The following is a 20,448-nucleotide window of genomic DNA, read 5'->3' as shown; positions in this document are numbered from 1 at the left end:
AATTCAGCCTTTTTTGTTTGTTTTACTTGAAAGCCAGAGATATAGAGAGCTCCCATATGCTGGTTCATTCCCCAAATGACTGCAACAGAGCTGAGTCAGGGCAAATTTAGGAGCTTCGGGTCTCCCATAAGGTGCAGTGACCCAGGACTTGTGCCGTCTTCAGCTGCTTTCCTAGGTGCATTAGCAAGAAGCTGGATGGGAAATGGAGCAGCCAGGACTCTTTAAGTGGCACCCATATGGGATCCCAGCATCACAGGCAGTGGCTCAACCCTCTGTGCCACAATGCCAGCCCCCATTTATTTTGTTTTACATTTATTTTATTTGCATGTATTTTAATATCTGGATAAACTATTGCTGGACCAGAGCTTCCGTTGATCTGATTTTCCAGATGTTCACCACTTTCCAGTTTGGTGCGACTGGGAGCCAGGCCTTGGAGCCTCATTGATTTGTAACTGCAGTTTGCACCAAGAAACTGCCTAGATGAGCATCTTGGAGCTGAGTAGGGTTGGGCTCTTTCAAGCAGAGCTTATCACGTTCGTGTGTTGATTTGTTTGAAAGGACAGTACGGGAGAGGCTGAGACGTTGAGGCAGATCTTGTATCTGCTAGAATTTGCAGTAACCAGGGCCAGGCAGGAACCTGCAGCTCCATGCAGATTTCTCACGTGGGGGTGTGTGTCTGAGACCCAAGTACTTAAGTCATCATCTGCTGCTTTCCCACCCATGTTAGTGGAAAACTAGGTTGGAAACAGGTGCAGCTCCATCCCAGGCACTCAGTATGGGACACAGATACCCTAAGTGATGGCTTCATTTGTGGTGCCACAAAACTCACTGTGCAGCCCTTTGTTTTATACTGCTCAGCGTCGAAGACATGCTGAAAACAGTTGTGCTTTGTTTGTTTTTGTTGTTAGAGAGGAGAGGCAGAGGAAGATCTTCCATCTGCTGTTTCACTCCCTAAATGGCTGCAACAGCTGGAGCTGAGCCGATCCAGAGCCAGCAGCCAGTAGCTGCTTCTAGGTCTCCCATATGGGTACAGGGTTCCAAGGACTTGAACCATCCTCCACTGTTTTCCCCGGCTACTGCTGCTCCCCAGGGAGCTGGATGGAAGTGGAGCAGTCAGGACATGAACTGGTGCCCACGTGGGATCCTGGTTTTGGAAGGTGAGCCACAATGCCAGCCCCTGTAAAGTTTTGTAAGAGGTATCACTGTAATCGACACTTTGTTCTACAGAATTAAGGGGAATCACTTTGTTCCTGTAGTTTTAGAGCAACCTGACCACCCAGTCTTGAAGATTTGATCATCTACTTGCTGGAAATGATACTACTGCCTTAGCCCATGGTCAAAATATTAAATTTGTTATCCTGGTTAGTTTCTTGTTTATTGACTTGCTCAGTTGATGGCTCAGCTCAAGGAACAACTGCTTCATAGAAAATCTTAGTATTTCATATACAGAACAATTGCCTCTTATACTCCTCTTTCAGGTGGTGTAATTCGAAGGTCGTTGACCTTCAGAACCTTGTGAGTAGATGCTTTTTCCTGTTTGCCTGAAACTGACAGGTGGGCTTGGGAGGGGGAAGGAGTGAAGTGAGACTTGGAAGCATCCTTAGCAAGTACTTAAATCGCAGAAGTGGTTTTGTGGTGTTGCTGGCAATGAAGATACTAAACAGGTTGGGGCAGGGCGCAACTAGGCTGGCTTTCCTCTGTACCAAACTGGGAAACCTTGGAAGAAAGCATGACCGTATCTGTTAACCTAGGAAGTGTGCTGACATATTCTGCACTGATGATGGGAATATCTAATTTGGGGAATTAGACATCTGTGGGACTGGAAAGGAAATATTCCTAGCACTTGTCAACTCCAAATTGTTCTATTGAAAAGTGAAGATGGGTTGATTTATGTATCTTTAAAATTATAGAGGTGATAGTCGCCCACAGCCACCTTTAGGGGTTTCATGCCAGGATTTACTAGTTTTCACATATAACCCATAAAGTGAAATGTAAGATTGACAAATGGAAAGATTATTGTGTGGCCAATTTCAGACAGCTGGCATTCACAGATCCAGTGTGGCAGACCCTCAGTTCTCTTAAGCTCATTTCCCAACTGTCTGGTTCCTTAACTGTGTTTAAAGAGATAAGTTTGGTTGTTAGGAAGTCTAGGAGTGTCATAGGACCCTTATCAAAGAGAGGGATGTTACTCCAGAATTCATCCTTTGGTTAGACTTCGCATGTGTTGAGTAGCTGGTTGCTAGTGTATCTGAAGCACATATACATGTTCTGTCTAATTCCTCCCCCTCAGAAAACCTACAGAATCCTGCATTATACTCAATTGAGACAGAATTTGGCCTTTCTCCTTTATGTATCTTTAGGTTTCATGCTGCTGTTCTGTGACCACCTCCTTTTGGGCACTACTGTGTGTTGGATTTGTGCACTTCCAGTTAAATCAGATTGTAAAAGTTTGCGGAAATGCTCATACCACCTGTGCTTTTCATGTTAATAAAGCGTACAGATGTGAAGAATGGGTGAATTTTTAGATGCACAGTACAGTGGGACCACATTGTTTCTCAGGACTTACTTCCTGTCCTTGGTTTCTTAGGGCTATTTGACCAAGTAAGAGAAGATTTGGGGAATATGTGTGGTTAAGTGCTTGAGCTTAGAGGCCTAGTGAAGTTAATCATTTGAATTTGAATCTTCTCTTGTTGATCTCTGTATGTCCCCATGTGCTCATTTTAAAATAGGGTTAGCAAACCCTGTTTTATATGGTTGCTGTGAGGATTAATTAAGGTCGCTTCACCAATGCATCTCCATGTGACGTTTTTGACCAGCATGTCCTGGCATTTCTTAATATATGTACAAAACTGATTGAAGTAAGACTTGTGTTCTGCTTCATACATGGCTAGTTAATATTCATGCGACTAGAGACAGCTCACTTACCGTTGGTAAATCTTTATTGTTAGACTAGGAATAATGCTCATTATACTAGCCTCACCTGTTGTGTCCTCTGCCTAGGCTTGTCTTTCTCTGTTCTCCTACCTCCTGTTTATGTCAGGGAGCTCCTCATCTTGCCTTTTACACCCCCAGTCCCATCTGTTGTTAAAAGGTGCTTGCGTTGGGGAGTCACACTTTTTGGGGAGTCAATTTCCTTGTTAGAGCATATTTCATAGAGATGATTTATGGGGCTGGTGTTGTCCAGTGAGTTGAGCTGCCACCTGTGATGCCAACATCCCATATGTGGGCTGGTTTGTGTCCTGTCTTGTTCATAGCTGATGCAGCTCTCTGATAATGGCTTGAAAAGGCAGTGTGAGATGGCCCAAGTGCTGGGCCTCTGCCCCTAGAGCTCCTGGCCCAGCCTGGGTTGTTGGAGTGAACCAGTGGGTGGAAGATCTTTCTCTCTCTTTCTGACTTTAAAATAATTGTCTAAAAATATGTTTATTTCCTCTAGATTGAACTTTTCCAGAGTAGTATTTGTTTTTGCTCTTTTTTTTCTTTTTGACTTTGCCAGTGTCAACAAGATGCCTGCACTAGAGAAATCCTTTAGGTAATGCTTATTTGGGACCTGTTGTAGTGGTAGTGAGTTAAGCTGTCTCCTGCAATGCTCACATTCCGTGTGGGTGCCAGTTGCAGTCTGGCTACTGCACTTCAAATCCAGCTCCCTGTTAATGTACTTGGGAAAGTACTTGGGCCAAACGCTTGGTACCTACCTCCTCGTGGGAGATAGCATTGAAGCTGCTGGCTTTGGCCTGGCCTGGCCTAAGCGATTGTGGGCATTTGGGTAGTGAGTCTCTGTCTGTCCCTCAATTCTGCCTTTCCAATAAATATAATAATACATCTTTAGATTTATTTATTTTTATTGGAAAGGCAGAGAGAAAGATCTTCCAGCTGTTAGTTCACTCTCAAGAGGCTGCAATGGCTGTAGCTGAGGCAGTCTGGAGCCAGGAGCTTGTTTTGGGCTCCCACCTGGGTGCAGGGTTCCAAGGTTTTGGGACATCCTCCACTGCTTTTCCAGGCCACAAGCAGGAAGCTGGATGGGAAGAGAGGCAGCCGGGACACCAACTAGCACCTATGGGATTTCAGTGCATGCAAGGGCTATGAGATTCCCACTAGGCTGCTGTGCTGGGACCGGTAATACATCTTAAAAAAAGAAAGAAAGAAAGAAAATACGCTTTTTCATAGTGTTATCCTGAGAATGATTTTTGAGATGCTAGACATGAAAGTGTTTTGTAAATTATACAGCTGAACAATCGAGAAGGTGTTACTATTATGAAAACTATATGGGTCTATGTTGTGAAGTTAGTCCCTTTTAAAATCGTAGTGGCTGCTGAACTTAGGTTTGAACTGATGCCAAAAGGTTACCTCATTTGGAAAATTGTTAGATTTTCTAAATGCTCTGATTGCTTATTATTAGGACATTTGAATATTGTTATAGGATTGTATTTATGAAAATTGTTATTGCTAATTGGTCCTGGAACCTGAAAAAGGAAATCTCATGATCATACTTTAAGTGTTTTTATTTGGCATGGAAAGTTTGAATTTTTTTTGAGCAAGTATAAATCAAATAAATTATTGGCTATTCAATAGAGTTGAGAGGAAGTAATTATAAAAGGGCTTTTTTGCTAAGGAGTCATTATTGTCAGGAATTTGAAATGAAATGATGAGTTATTTAGGTTAGAGGAAGAAGCTGTCTTTCAGAGAGAGAGAAACTGGAGAGAAAAGGGTTCTTTGTAAAAGTTCCCAGGGCTGTCTGCTAAGGGTTTGTTGGACAGAAAAAGGAGATAAACCTCAAATGAGTTCATGGCATTGGTTTGACTTAAACCTAGAACTCTATGAATAGACTCCTAAGTAACTGTGAATTAACGCTGTTAGAATAAAACCATGTTGTTTATCTTCTAATCCTGTTTCCTTGTCTTTTATGAAATTATTTGACAGTAATATCTGATGGTATGTTTTATCTGCTAATAAAGTTCTTTCCTCTTTTGAGAGTTGCTAACAGAATCTTTGTGTAGTCATGAACTAGTGTAAGTTAAAATGTTTACATTAAGATAATTTTGACATACTTTTAGCTTTGTATGTCACTTCAATCACTAAAATGACTACCTAATAAAGTTACAACAGTACTCCTACAAAGACCAGTGAAATGGAATTGTCTGTGGGTTTGGTTCTAATAATGTCATTACTGACAGAATAGATACATTCTTTTTCTTTTTTTATGCAACAAGTTTATCTTATTTCTGATGATGTTTACATAGTTGAGAAGAATGCATGCCCATGTGGAAAACCAACTAGGGTGGTAAGGGTTGAGGAACTGAGGAAGTGGATGAGACGACCGTTTCCAACCTTTCTTTCCTTCTTCCTGTATTTGGCAGAAGTGGGAAGAGAAAAGGAGCGGGCTGCTCCCAGCAGCCTAACCGCCTCAGTACCCGAAGGTGAGGGTCGGCCACTTGACGTCAGTCCTAGGGGCCCCAATGTGGAACGTGTTCTGAGGGCACTGCTTAGGGTGCTTGAACCTTGTGGAACTCCTGTCTCCTTATAAAATGAGCGGCCTTTAAATTTCTCGTGCTTTAATTACTGCTTTTTATCTTGGACCATTTATTTTTAGATAGCATATCAAATGTTTTTATTTTACTGCTTATATGTATTTAGTGCTTAAGATTCATAATTTTAAAAAAAAGTTCTTTCAGTGATTCTGGTATACCTTTCCAATAAATAATCTTTTTTTTTTCCTTTAAGATTTGTTATTTTTATTGGAAAGTCAGATATACAGAGAGGAGAAGAAACAAAAAGGAGGAGAGACAGAGGAAGGTCTTCCGTCTGCTGATTCACTCCCCAAGAAGCTGCAGTAGCCAGAGCTGAGCTGATCTGAAGCCAGGAGCCAGGAGCCAGGAGCTTCTTCTAGGTCTCCCACATGGGTGCAGGGTCTCAAGGCTCTGAGCCATCCTCTTCTGCTTTCCCAGGCCACAAGCAGGGAGCTGGATGGGAAGCAGGGCTGCCAGGATTAGATTCGGCACTCATTTAGGATCCCTGTGTGTGCCAAGGTGAGAACTTCAGCCACTAGACTACTGTTCTGGGCCCCAATAAATAATCTTTTGAAACAAAGTTCTAATGTCTGGCTCTACCACAGACCTACTGAAATTAAGATTTCTGGGGTCCCTCTGGATATCTGAAAGCTTAAAAAAGTTCCATTAAGGGAACTAAGCAGCTGGCTTTTGCTAATTGAGCATTCCTACTGTAGTCAATATATGACTGCATAGCACAGTAGGCTACTATGCATGATCATTTAAAAGGTACTGAAGAACTAAACAAAGTTTGTTTTCACAGAGAGGGTTCTCTCTCTCTCTCTCTCTCTCTCTTTTTTTTTTTTTTTTGGTAAGATTTATTTATTTGAATGGCAGGGTGACAGACACACACGGAGACAAGAGAGAGGAGGAGAAAGGAGGGAGGGAGAAAACATGAGTGAACAAGCTAGCTAGCTATCTAGCTAACTTCCATTTGCTGGTTCAATCCCCAAATGGCCACAGTAGCTGGGGCTAGGCCATGGTGAAACCAGAATTCAGGAACTCTTGTCTTGGTTTCCTACATGGGAGGCGGGATGGGCCACTTTGCATTGCTTTCTTGAATAGGTTAGCAGGGTCTACATCAGAAGCTGCAGATGGGGCTCAAACCAGCACTCTGATATTGGATGATGGTGCTGCAAGTGTTTCTGGTTTTTTTTGTTTGCTTGTTTTTAAGATTTATTGATTTTTATTGAAAAGTCAGACTTTACAGAGAGAGGGAGAGAAAGATCTTCTGTCTGCTGATTCACTCCCCAAGCGGCCACAATGGCCAAAGCTGAGCCATTCTGAAGCTAGAAGCCTCCTCCAGGTCTCCCACATGAGTGCAGGGTCCCAAGGCCTTAGACCATCCTCCATTGCTCTCCCAGGCTGCAAGCAGGGAGCTGGGTGGGAAATGGGAGCTGGGACATGAACTGGCACCCATATGGGATCCTGGTACATGTAAGGTGAGGACTTTAGCTACTTGGCTACCTACCGCACCGGGGCCAGTGTTGCAAGTGCTTTAACCTGTTGTGCTGCAGCTCCAGATCCGGGTTCTTATTTTAATTTAAAAAATGTTTTTTGAAAAAGTTTATGTGAGGGCAGCAGAAACAGAGTGCACACTCATTTTCTCGTTCACTCGCCCAAATGACTGCCTATCACAGCTTGGGCTAACGAGGACCGGACCCAAGAACATGGTCCAAGTCTACCCACAACCAGCTGCTCTGATGTGGGATGCAACTGTTTTAACTGCTAGGCTAGGTTTTGCTTTGTTTACATTTATATCAAAAAATATTTTGTTTGTTTGGGAGGTAAGTGAATGTGTGCATTCACACAGCCCCCATCTGCTAGATCACCCACAAGACCTGAAGTGACTGGAACTGGCCAGAGCAAAGCTAGATGATAAGAACTCAGTCTGGGTCTCCTGCATGGTGACTGGAACCCAGTTCCTTGAGCCGTCATGGCCGCTTCATAAGAGCCAGAGCCCAGCACCAAATCCAAGCACTCTGATGTGGGATTTGGCCATCTGAAATACTAGGCCAATGAGCTGCCCATTGCTTGTGGTGTTTACAAAGATTTACGAGTTGATCATTAAAATTGTTAAGATATTTCTTTATTTTTATTTGAAAGGCAGAGTTATAGAGAGAAGGAGAGATTATCCTCCCTGGTTCACTCCCCAGATGCTGCAGGGGCAAGAGCTGAGCCGATCCAAGCCTTTTCTGAGTCTCCTACATAGATGCAGAGGCTGGAGAGACCTGAGCCATCCTGTGCTACTTTCTTAGGCTACAAGCAGTGAGCTGGATCTGAAGTGGAGCTGCTGCAGCACAAATCAACGCCCATACGGGATGCCAGACCTAGCAGATGGATATTAGCCTATTTAGCCAAAGCACCAGCACCAGATCATAAAACCTCCACACAGAGTTCAAATGTTACAAACTGCATATGATGGAAATGTTTCGTTCTAATATCTCCTTGGCTGTTCTTTCTCCAGAAGCAGGGATGATCAGTTTGAATCCTTACAGAATCTTCCGGCTTGCTTACTTGAAGGAACAGTTACAGAGGGGTGTGAATCAGAGTATTTCAGGCTGTGGGTTAACTCCCTGTGCTACAATGTAGCTGCCCACCCCCTCCGCCCAGTCTTCAAACCTTTAATGCATAATTGTGTACAAATTTATGGTTTTTTTTCCCACCAAACTATGAAGTATATACATGATTTTGCGTCTCCTTTTTACACTGATACATGCTTAAAGTTTTTTTTTTTTAATCTATGTCTCTGGGAACTGGCATTGTGGCCAGCTGATAAAGCTGCTGCCTGTAACACCAGCATCCTATCATGACACTAGTTGATGTCCTGGCTGCTCCATTTTCAATCCAACTCCCTGCTGAGGGTCTGGGAAAAACAGTGGATGATGACCCAAGTGCTTGGGTCCTTGACATCTATGTGGGAGACCAAGATGAAGTTCCTGGCTTTGGCCTGTCCCCAAACTGGCTGTTTAGCCTGTCTGGAGAGTGAACTGGTGGCTGAAAGTCTTTCTCTGTCCTCTAATTCTTGTCATTCAAATAAACAAGTATTTTTCTTTTTTAAAGTAGAGCCACCTGTTTTTTTTTTTTTAACAGTTATGCAATAGTTCATTATTTGGATATACCAGTTTATTTAGCCAGTCCCTTACTGTTTGATGTTTAGATCGCTTTCTGTCTTTGTTATTAAATATTATTGAGGTGAATATCCTTATATGTTTGTAATTTTTAATATGAGCCCCTATGTCTCTTTGCTGTCTAAATTCCTAGATGTTAGACTGATGAATCGAAGGGTGTATGCATTTTTATTTTTGCAAAGATAATGACAAATTTTCCTTTCTTAGAAACTGTAACAATTTATGCTCCTATCAGCAATGTATAAATGCCTATTGCTGTACACCCACATAGTGTGTATTTTAAACTTCATGTTCTTTATTAGTCTGTCAGAGGAAAAGGAACATTTAATTTGTAGTTTTAATTTACACTTTTAAGTGAGAGAAGATCTCTTCATATTTTTAGGATCCATTTTTTTTACTTCCAGTGGTTGTGAATTTCTCAGCTTATTTCTTTTGTCAGTCTTATTGATTTGTGAAAATGCTTTATGCAATAAGGAAGATAACTTTTATCTTAGCAGAAAAAATTAAAAAAATTATGGTCTGAGTTTATTCTTTATTTTATTTTATTTTTATTGGAAAGTTGGATTTACAGAAAAGAAAAGACAGAGAGGAAGATCTTTGGTCTGATGGTTCACTTCCCAAGCGGCTACAATGGCCGGTCCTGAGCCGGTCTGAAATCAGAAGCCAGGAGCTTCTTTCCGGTTTTCCATGCAGGTGCAGAGTCACAAGGCCTTGGGCCGTCCTCAACTGCTTTCCCAGGCCACAAATGGGGAGCTGGATGGGAAGTGGAGCAGCCACACATCAACCGGTGCCCATATGGGACCCCGGCATATGTAAGGCTAAGCTACTGTGCTAGGCCCCTGAATTTGTTCTTGAGGAGTTGATTGGGAGATCCAGTGAGGTAAATTAGTTGTTTCTATTTACTTGTTTACTATTAGAATAAAGATGGAGAAATAACTTTCTTTTTTTAAGACTTATTTATTTTTATTGCAAAGTCAGATATACAGAGAGGAGAGACAGGGAGGAAGATCTTCCATTTGATGATTCATTCCCCAAGTGGAAGCAACAGCTGAAGCTGAGTCAATCCAAAGCCAGGAACCCGGAGCTTCTTCTGGTTCTCCCATGTGGGTGCAGGGTTCCAAGGCTTTGACCATTCTCGACTGTTTTCCCAGGCCACAGGCAGGGAGCTGGATGAGAAGCAGGGCCGCTGGGACACAAATCGGTGTCCATATGGGATCCTAGTGCAAGCAAGGCCAGGACTAGCTGCTAGGCCTACCCAGCCTGAAATAACTTACTTGAGCAAAGGTCAGTTAAGACTTATAAATGACTTAAAAGATCATGATAGGTTGGAAGAAACTGCAGCATACCCTTTACACAAAGAAAACGCATCTGTAAGTTACTTACTCTGTATAAGGCACTGGTTTCAAGCACTTCCTGCATATTTGCTAACCTAATGTGAGTGTCAGTATTATCCCCATTTTTACTGAATGAGGGAGCAGACAGTACAGCTAAGTGATTTTCCGAAAGTCTGACAGCTAGGAATGGTAGAAATGTCCTTCATACTGGGCAGAGCTGTAGGGTTTTTCCTTTTTTTCTTGTCCTGGTTCACTGTACTATATTTCTACTAATGTACAGAATATGTGAAATGAAAGAGTCCATTTGAAAAATCAAGAGTATGATTAGTTATGTCACATGAAATTTGAATGTCTAATAAACGTGGAAATATTAGTAAAGTTAAAACTATTCAAGGAAGCAAATATTTTGAAGCATCAAATTAATGAAGGAGGGAGAGCATTATTAGTGTTGGTGAGGGTTTAGGGAAACAAGGATTTTCTTCATTGTTGCTGTGATTTTAAATTGATTAAGCAGTGTTGGGGAAAGCATTTTGTCTGAGTCTGTGAACATGAATATATGTTGCAGAAACAGAAGCATTATGTGTGAAGATTTTTAATGTTATATTATTGGTAAAACAAGGTAGAGTCAGATTTCCATCAGTGGGAAATTAGCTAAATAATATGTCCAGGCCACTATTCTGTGACAGCTGAAGATGAAGTCTGTGTCATAAAAGAAATGAACTTCAATATATATTGTTATTCAACAAGGAAGCAGATTTTGGAAATGTATGTTGTTGGAGTACTGTGTAGTATTATCCGTGTTTTTAAAAACCTGAATGTGTGTCCCGGCATGGTGGCCTAGTGGCTTAAGTCCTCACTTTGAACGTGCCGGAATCCCATAAGGATGCTGTTTCATTTCATGGCAGTCCCGCTTACCATCCAGATCCCTGCTTGTGGCATGGGAAAACAGTTGAGGATGGCCCAAAGTCTTGGGAACCTGCACCTGTGTGGGAGACCTGGAAGAAGTTCCTGGCTCCTAGCTTCAGATAAACACAACACCGGCCATTGTGGTCACTTGAGGAGTGAATCATCGGATGGAAGGTCTTTCTCTGTCTCTCCTCCTCTCTGTATATCTGAATTTACAGTAAAAATAAATAAATTTTTTTTTTAAAAATCCCGAATGTAGTATTTCAGTATTTTTGCATCCATTTGGATGAGTGCATTAACATTTTTGAGAAAACAAAATAAAGCAGTAAAACGTTAGTTGCCTTAAAGGTGAGCAAAAGGAATTCACCTTACCTGCTGTGGTCAGATTTTCCACAGGGAATGCATATATTGGCTATGTTAAGGATTTATATAAATACATTTGTTACATTGCTGATCTTAAACTATCAATATCTTACCATCTTTTTGAAGACTGTGTTGCCTCCTAAAGTAAGAGTAACATACTAGATTTGGTAACATTTTGCTTGTACTTAAAAATAAAGACAACTTTGGTTGTATAGTGTTTGTTTGTTTTCCAGATTTGCTTATTTTTATTGGAATGGCAGACCTACAAAGAGAGGGAAAGACAGTAAAAATCTTCCATCCACAGGTTCACTTCCGTGGTGGCTACAAAAATTACACTGCAACTTCTCTAGTTTTGGCTGGAGTTGAGCCAATCTGATGCCAGGAGCTTCTTTTCGGGTCTCCCACGTGGCTGCAGAGTCCCAAGGCTTTGGGCCATCCTTCGCTGTTTTCTAGACCGCAAGCAGAGAACTGATGGAAGTAAAACAGCCAGGATACGAACTAGCGCCCATTTAGGATCCCAGTGCTTGCAGGTGGAAGATTAGCTAATTGAGCCATCACACTGGGCCCAACTTTGCTGTTGTTTTGATAGCTTTAATTTTGCTATAATCTCAAACTTAGTGAAACATTATAAGGATAATACAGTGAATTCTCATAAACTTTGCCTGTTCTATCTATGTTTAAAAGATGACGTTTAGTAGCAGGTTTTGGCTGTGTCGTGAGGGTATCCTCTCCGTGTTGGAGTGACTTGGTTCTGTTATGGGTGCTGCCTCCTGATTCTAGCCTGCTGGTAATGTGGAGCTTGGGAGATAGCAATGATGACTCAATTAATTGAGACTTTCTGATGATCTAGTGACATTTCAGGAAGCTGGTAATTATCTCTAAATTGGCTATAGGCTAGTGTAATGGATATTTTATAAATTTATAAAGAATGCAATGAAAAATCGATCTTTTGGACTGTTTTGCCTGATTCTTTGTATTGGTTTGTCTGCATTTTTTAGGGTTTGTCCTAAAAAACTTGTACACTGCAACTTGTTTCTTCCTAGTGCCACTTTTTTTTTTTTTTTAAACAGTAGATCAAATGAGTTTTGCCTTGACTCCTGGATGCTGTTACCAGAAATAAGTCATATCCCATATATGGCCTGTCCATGTAGTCCTAACTCTGCTAGCATCTGGCTTCAGGCATTTGTTTGCTTGCCACACTAGGCTTTTTTGGCCACCTCAGGAGCCTTGCTAAGCTTCCTTTCTATAAATTAGTTATTGTTTTTATTATTTTCCATGATACAGTTTTGTAGGTATAGGTATTTCCTCCTCTCCTAAGTTGGCCCAGCCTAAGATAAGCTCCCAGCATATACACTTCAGCATCTGGGTTACCACCTGAGAAGGGCCCTGGAGGGAGCTTATACACCAGCACATCTTCAAAACGGAAGCCGGAAGTGGGCAAGGCAGACCACAGGAAGATCCTGCTGTGCTTGGTGACGTATCTCGTGGCCCATTGAGCCTTCCTGGCAGTACCTTGTGAAACTTGCCTTTTCATGTACTGTAGTTTCCTAACTACTTGTTCTGGGCTGGGTTTCAGTCAGAGAGGTGATTAATGTGATAGCAATATAGATAGCTGTATACTTGTTATGCATATGACTTGTGCACAGCAACTGCTGCCTAATTATGTTCTGTAGAGTTTCCCATCGTGGAGTTAACAGCTCATTTAGTAGCATTGCAGTGGAATTTTTGCCTGAAGCTTGACTTTATGCCTTGTAAGGAATATGTACAAAAGTACTTCAAAAATTTGTGGAAAATGGAATTAAAGGATAAATTTGAGGCAGGCATTTGTTGCAGTGGTTAGAGATGCTGCTTGGATCCTTTCATCTTAGATTGGAGTCCCTGGTTCCTGGTTCCACTTCTGATCTAGTTTCCTGCCAGTGAACTGCAGGAGGCAGCAGTGATTGTTCAAGAACTGGGGATCTGTTCCACCTGTGCAGGAGACGGGGAAGGAGTTCCAGGCTCCTTGGGCCAGCCTGGCCTAACCCCAGTTGGTAACAGAAATTTGGGGAATGAACCAGCAGGAGATGGAAAATATCTTCCCCTACCATCTGCCTTTTGAAATAACTAAAACTTAAACATCAGCATTCCTATAAAAAATGGAAGATCACTTTTGAAACCCATGCAGTTTTCTTCACAATAATTTTTTTTAAGAACCCCTTGCATAGATCAGATTTTATAGGCATAGGCAAAGAGAACATTTTGAAAAAAAATTTTTCCCCTGAGATTCAGTTATTTGAAAGGCAGAGCAGTGGAGAAAGGAAAGAGATATTTTGCATCTGCTGGTCAATCTTTATTCTTGTGCATATGGAGCTAGGCCAGGAGTCTGCAACTTGGGTCTCACAGCAACCTGGGAGCTACAACTGCACCACAGTCCACTACCTCCCAACATTTCTAGAACATTAGATCAGAAGCACAAAAGTAGCTGAGACTTGAAGCAGGCACTCTGAAACTGGGGCACAGCTTGTCCCAAGTAGCAACTTAAATCCACTGCACTTGGAGTTAAACAGCTCAGCTAAATAGATTCCTGGCATCTTGTGCTCACTCAAGTGCTTGCCCAGTGGCACTACCTTGTTATGCTGCCTTGTTGTGACAGAAATTAATGATGTGATTTTTTTGTTTGTTTGAAGATTGCCAGTTGAAGGGGTTTATGAAATCTTGGAATTTAGTTTTTAGGCATCTATATTTTTTACTGGGGATGAGAAGGATTGCTTGGCAACCCTGCTACCTGGCCATATTAATTTTTGCATCAAAGAACACTGCCTGCTAGTAGATGTTTCAACACTTGCCATATACATATTAACACCATTTTTCATTCTCTGCCTGTATGGTATCACTAATATGTAACTTTTCTGTAATGTTCTTAAGATGGAAAATGGGTGAAATTACTTTTTTAGTAGTTAATTCATTTTATCTTTGATGATGTTTGCATAGCTGAGAAGGATGCATGCTCATGTGGACCACCAATCGGGGAGGGGAGGTTTGAGGAACAGGGGAAAGCGGATGAGACAACTGCCCCTGAACTCCTTTTTTCTTCTGATGTCTGGGGAGATAAGGGCAGAGGAATGCTCCCAGCAGTTCAACTGCCTCTGTGTCTAGGAATGGAGGACTGCCAACTGAAGTCATCCCAGAGTCCCTGATACGGAGGGTGTTTTAAGAGTACTGCTTAAGTGGTTTGACAGTTCTAAGATGCTGTTGACTTCATTGCTACAGGTTGAGGAAATGTGCCCAAGGTCCATCGGCTGACGTAGTCTATCTAAGAGTTTCGATTCATCCAAATACTTGCTGTCAAAGCTTGATCAGGAGAGCTGTTCAACTTGTTCATGTCTTGGCTGCTCCACTTCCCTTCCAGCTCCCTGCTTATGGCCTGGGAAAGCAGTAGAGGACAGTCCAAAGCCTTAGGACCCTGCACCCATGTTGGAGACCTGGATGAAGCCCCTGACTTTGGATTGGTTCAACTCCAGCCATTGTGGCCACTTGGGGAGTGAACCAGCAGATGGCAGATCTTTCTCTGTCTTTCCTTCTCTCTGTGAATCTCACTTTCCAATAAAAAATTAATAAGTCCTTAAAAAAATCTCTTCTAAGGTGGACCAGGACGTGACTCCTATGTGTGCCAGACAGTGAAGAGTATGTCTCAGACCAGCACTGTCTTCAACCTACACACACATTAGTGGTGGTTTTTACCTTGTCAGTTGTCTCCAACCCTATCTCATACACAAACCAATGGATGCTGCAGCCCAAACCAATACAGCCCACTACACACTCAGCCCTCAGCTACACCAATGGGAGTTATAGCCCAGTTGGAGTAACTCCCAGTAACCCCCAGCAGGCCTGTTCCCAGTCCTGGTTTCTGCACATGCCAGTAAATGCAGTAGATTTGTCCTGTCCATCCCACATCACATTAGGTTCTCATTCACATCAATGGATGTTGGAGCCTAGCTCAGCTTGACTGACCCCACTATCTAGCCCACACTCATGCCAGCAAGTGCTATGGCCAGACCTGCCCCCAGCCCTGGTTCTCCTGCTCACCTGTGGGAGCTGCTGCCGATCAGAGGGGTGCCAACAGTTACCCATTCCTGGATCTTGCATTCTCCAGGTGCTCCTGTGATCTAGCCTGGCAGAATTTGCCCCCAGTCCCAGCACCTGCTAGTTGATGCTGCGGTAAAGCCCAATCAGCTTGCACTTAGTCTGGGTCATGCAGACACCAGTGCATACAGTCAGTCAGCCCAGCCTGGCTTTTCTCTAACCCTGTTCACATGCAGGCCAACAGGTGTTGCCCTGTCTGGCCTGGTCTGCCCCTGGTCCTGGTTCTCATGCTCACTAGTGGGAGCAGTGGCCCAGCAGGGGAACCCGCACTGTCTCCCTACCAAGCTTACCGCATCTCACCCCCTCAATACTCCCCGCCACTGTCAAGTCTCATTGGTGCTGCAGCTGAGTCTGGCATGGCCCGTCTCACCTTGGCACGCAACCAAGAGGTGCTACAGCCTGGCTCTACCACAGGCTGCCACCAGTCCCTGTCCTCATGTAAACTAGCTGGTGTTGTAGCCTGCTTCCCACTACCTTCTCCATCTCCAAATTGACCCATACATGTTCTTGCAGGCAGTATAACCTGTCTTGCTCTGGGCTGTTCCCAGCCTCAGATCTTGTCCTTAGTTGCAGGGACTGCATCCTAACAGAAAATTTCCCCAATATCCTCTATCATGTCACCTCCCAGTAGCAGATCTTGAGCACACTGGTGGGTTCTTGGCCTTGCCTGTCTTGCCCACACCCATTCTGGCTCTTGCTGTTGGGTGCTGCAACCCAACTCTGCCTGGCACACCCCAGACCCAGCTCTCATATGGCTCAGTGGGGGTGAAGAGACTAAGCCCAGCCTGTCCTATACCCACTTTGGCTCCAGTAACCACTGGTGTGCCCAGTCTGGCACACCCTAGAGCTGGTCCACACCCATGTCAAGGGATACTGCAGCTGATCCAGGGCATTCTCTTAGTTTCCCAACCAGGCCTGCTCCAGCCACAGATCTTGCACATGCCCATGGTTGCTCCAGCTTAGCCCTGTATAACCCATCACACGGCTTGTCCTTTGCCATTAGATGCTGCAATCTGGCCTGGCCTGGCCTGCTACCAGTCCCAACTCTTGTTGGTAGGTGCTAAGGCCTAGCCCTGACCAGTCTGCCACATATCCCTGGCTTTCATGCAGACCAGTAACTATGATAGCTTAGCCTAGCCCAGCATGGTCTGTATCCCATCCTGGTTTTTATGCTTGCCATTGTATTATATTTTTTTTTTTTTTTTTTTTAAAGATTTATTTTTATTATTTTTTCATTGGAAAGGCAGATATACAGAGAGGAGATACAGAGAGGAAGATCTTCCATCCGATGATTCACTCCCCAAGTGAGCGCAACGGGTCGATACTATGCCGATCCGAAGCCAGGAGCCTCTTCCGGGTCTCCCACGCGGGTGCAGGGTCCCAAAGCTTTGGGCCGTCCTCAACTGCCTTCCCAGGCCACAGGCAGGGAGCTGGAAGGGAAGCGGGGCTGCCGGGATTAGAACCGGCGCCCATATGGGATCCCGGGCGTGCAAGGCGAGGACTTAACCACTTGCGCCACCGCGCCGGGCCCTGCCATTGTATTATAGTATTATAGTTTGGCCTGGCCCTGCCTGATCTTTCCCCACAAAGCCAACCCACACACTTGTCGACAAATAAAGCAGCCCTGCATGATCTGACCAACACCCAGCCTTGGCTCATGTGTTCACCAGCAGGAGTGACAGCCCACAAGGGGAGTTCCCTGAGTTCCCTCACCAAGCCCACTTCCAGACCCAGATCTCAGCCATGCCAGTGGGTATTCTGCATCTAGGAGAATGATGATTCTGTATATAGTTATTAAGTCCATTTGTTCTATTTTCTGTTGCTTCCTTGCTGAGTTTCTTGTCAGTCTTTCCATTAAAGTTAATGGGGTCTTAAGTTCTCCACTATTATTATATTGGGGTCTATTTCTCCTTTTAAATCCATGAATATTTGTTTATGAGGATAGGGGCCTTGGCATTTGGTATGCATATATTTATTATGGTGATCTTTTCTTACTGAATGCATCCTTTGATCATTACATGGTGTCTTTCTTTGTCTCTTTTAAAAATGATTTTCATGTCAAAGTGTATTGGAACTCATAAGAAGTTTAGCAGGGAAGCTTGATTCAAAATGAATGAACATAACTCAACGACCCCCAAATAACTCTGTGCTAAGAAATGAGATTTTATCCTAAGTGAAATGGTGTAGTGTTGGAGTAGGAGAGTGAGTTGCCTGAATAATATATTTAAAAGAGCACACTGTTTGATGAAGAATGGATTGTAGGAGAGGAAGCAGTAGAAACAGGGACACCAGTTAGGAAACTGTCATGTTTGTCCAAATGAGAAGTCATTGCACTGAGATGATATGAGTGAAGGCAAGGAGAAGAGGTGGGCTTTAGAACTTATTTAGAGGTATGCTCAGTTTGAAGATAGACTACAGAAAGAACCATGTCTTCCTAACTTTACTTCATTTGAAAGGCAAAGTTGTGGGTGGGGGTGGTGAGAAGAGCAAGATTTTCCATCTGCTGTTTTCACTTCTCAAATGAAGCCAAACTTCTCAAACCAGCCAAGGATGGTCCAGGCTGGGAGCCAGGAGCTGCTTCTAGCTCTCACACGTGGATACGTGGGCACAAGCAGTTGGACTTTCTGCTGCTTTTTGCAGGTACATTGGCAGGGAGCTGGATCAGAAGTGGAGTAGCCAGGATTTGAATGGTGTCCATCTCAGGTGATGGATTTACTGGCTGTGCCACAACCTCAACCCCAAGAGCCATTTTTTTTTAAGATTTGTTTATTTTTATTGCAAATTCAGATATACAGAGTGAAGGGGAGAGACAGAGAGGAAGATCTTCCATCCGATGATTTACTCCCCAAGTAACGCAACGGCCGGTGCTCTGCTGATGTGAAGCCAGGACCAGAAACTTCCTCCATATCTCCCAAACAGGTACAGGTTCCCAAGGCTTTGGGCTGTCCTTGGCTGCTTTCCCAGGCCACAAGCAGGGAGCTGGATGGGAAGTGGAGCTGTTGGGTTTAGAACCAGTGCCCAATGGGATCCCAGTGCACTCAAAGCAAGGACTTTAGCCACAAGGCCACCACGGTGGGGAGAACCATGTTTTAAGGGAGGAAATAAGATGATTTGTCTGAGACTTGTTAAATTAGAGATGCCTGTTGGTTATTTGCATATAGTGTCGAGGGGATATCAGGCTTAGAGGTGCAGATTTAATTGGCATCAATGTTAGCACCATATACTACAGGATCTTGGGTAAAAGAGAGGAGTGGAGGTCTCAGCCCTGTAGCATTGCAATATTTAGAGGTAAGGAGAAGTTGGAATGGAGCCTGTGATATAGGAGGAAAATGAGAGACACTGTTGTAGAAGCCAAGAATAGAGAATGTTTTGTGGTGCTTGATATTAGCCCTGAAGAGGACATAGAAATGAGTATTTGGAGCAGCCTGCATGCCGTGTGTTAAGCCTCCACTGCAGTGTAAGCATTCCATTTGAGCACCAGCTTGAGTCCTGGCTTCACTTCAGATCCAGCTTCTTGCTAATGTACCTGAGAAGGTATTGAAAGATGGTCCAATTGCTTGGGTACTAGCACCCAAGTGGAAGACCCAGAATTCAGGGCTGGCTTTGTCGTGGTCCACCTCCAGATATTGGAACCATTTGAGAAGAGAACCATGGAAAGTTTCTCCTTATCTATTTCTATAACTCTGGCTTTCAAGTAAATAAATAACTCCTGAAAGAGAAATGATGTGTGGCTAAAGTCCTCGCCTTGCATGTGCCCAGATCCCAGGTGGGCACCAGTTCATGTTCTGGCTGCTCCATTTCCCTTCCAGCTCCTGCTTGTAGCCTTGGAAAAAGGTAGAGGATGGCCCAAAGCCTTGGGACCCTGCACCTATGTGGGAGACCTGGAGGAAGCTCCTGGCTTCAGATCTGCTCAGCTCTGGCTGTTGTGGCCACTTGGGGAGTGAACCAGTGAATGGAAGATCTTTGCTTCTCCTTCTCTCTGTGAATCTAACTTTCCAATATAAATAAATAAATAAATAAATAATTGAATCTTTTAAAGAGAGAGAGGAAGAAATAACTTAGATGTGGAATTAGGGGAAACATTGATGACCTCCTTTAGAATAGTTTGATTAGCATTGTGGGGCCAGAAGGCTATTGGAGAAGGTAAAAGAATGAGTAGAAACTGAGGAATGGTCTGTGGCCAGAGTTGGTACTTTTGAGAAAGGACTCTGCAAATGGAGTAATGCCAAGAGGAAAGGAGATCCAGGGCATTCAGAGGCAAGGGAAGTTTCCCCCCTTTGTTTACATCTTGTTTATGCGATGATGGGAACCGGCCAGTAGAGAGGAAAATTAATGTTGACTCAGGAAAGGAATTAATTGAAGAATCAAGTATTGATGTGCTGGTGGGATGGGAGTGCCCTTTCCTTGGAGTAGGAATTCAGTGTTGTGGTATGATGCCACACATCCCTTGAAACAGCTTTTCCCTTCCGTCTCACCAAGCTTCTTTAGACCAAGTTGATCATTCTGTAATGACTAGTTTGGGTTTTCCATCTGTGCTACATTTAACATGTTATTTGAGATTGAATTTTTCCTATAAGGTTTAGCATAAGTCAACTGGTAACATAAATTAACACCAGTTTAAATTTTTGTGCCTACAGGTGAAGCGAAAAATTTATTGCCATATCTTGGACCCAACAAAATGAGAGATTGTTTCTGTACTATAAATTTGGACCAGGAAGAAGTTTATCGTACCCAAGTTGTTGAGAAATCTTTAAGGTTGGTTTAAAAAATTGGTAAATTATCATTCTTATGATATATATTGATTGGTAAATTTTTATGCATTTTCCAAATTATTACCATGAAGACTTTCTTCGTCTGAAACCTTTACCCTTTTTTTGTATTTTAGATTTAGTTTTAGAATTACAGGATTTCAGAGTTTGAGGAAGCCTGAAAGATCATTAAGCTAGGTTAAACACCTCATGCTTGTTTCCTTCTGGCAATAGCTTTGACCAATGGTTGTCAGCCATTTGATGGTTGACAAGTTCACCCCTCCTAAGCAGCTTATTCAGT

General features: G+C 43.2%; 1 protein-coding gene across 8 annotated transcripts in view; it reads left to right on the top strand.

The window, feature by feature from the left end:
- The window catches only part of RASA2 (RAS p21 protein activator 2), a 109,755-nt gene that overhangs the window by 1,764 nt on the left and 87,543 nt on the right, over window positions 1–20,448 (top strand). For 4 of the 8 annotated variants that reach the window (XM_041004055.1, XM_041004062.1, XM_041004047.1 and 1 more), the window contains exon 2: window positions 20,037–20,154. In XM_041004055.1, the coding sequence (XP_040859989.1) occupies window positions 20,037–20,154 (118 nt within the window). Of the gene's footprint in view, window positions 1–4,131; window positions 5,415–5,997; window positions 6,024–20,036; window positions 20,155–20,448 lie in introns of those variants that run through there. The other 4 variants (XM_041004030.1, XM_041004039.1, XM_041004022.1 and 1 more) reach the window with 2 other exon arrangements.

This window comes from Ochotona curzoniae, unplaced genomic scaffold (genome assembly GCF_017591425.1).
Source record: "Ochotona curzoniae isolate NIBS_2020 unplaced genomic scaffold, NIBS_Ocur_1.0 contig_1302, whole genome shotgun sequence".
Classification (NCBI taxonomy): domain Eukaryota; kingdom Metazoa; phylum Chordata; class Mammalia; order Lagomorpha; family Ochotonidae; genus Ochotona; species Ochotona curzoniae.
Note: the sequence above shows the minus strand (reverse complement) of the source record. Positions and strands in the feature narration are given on the sequence as shown.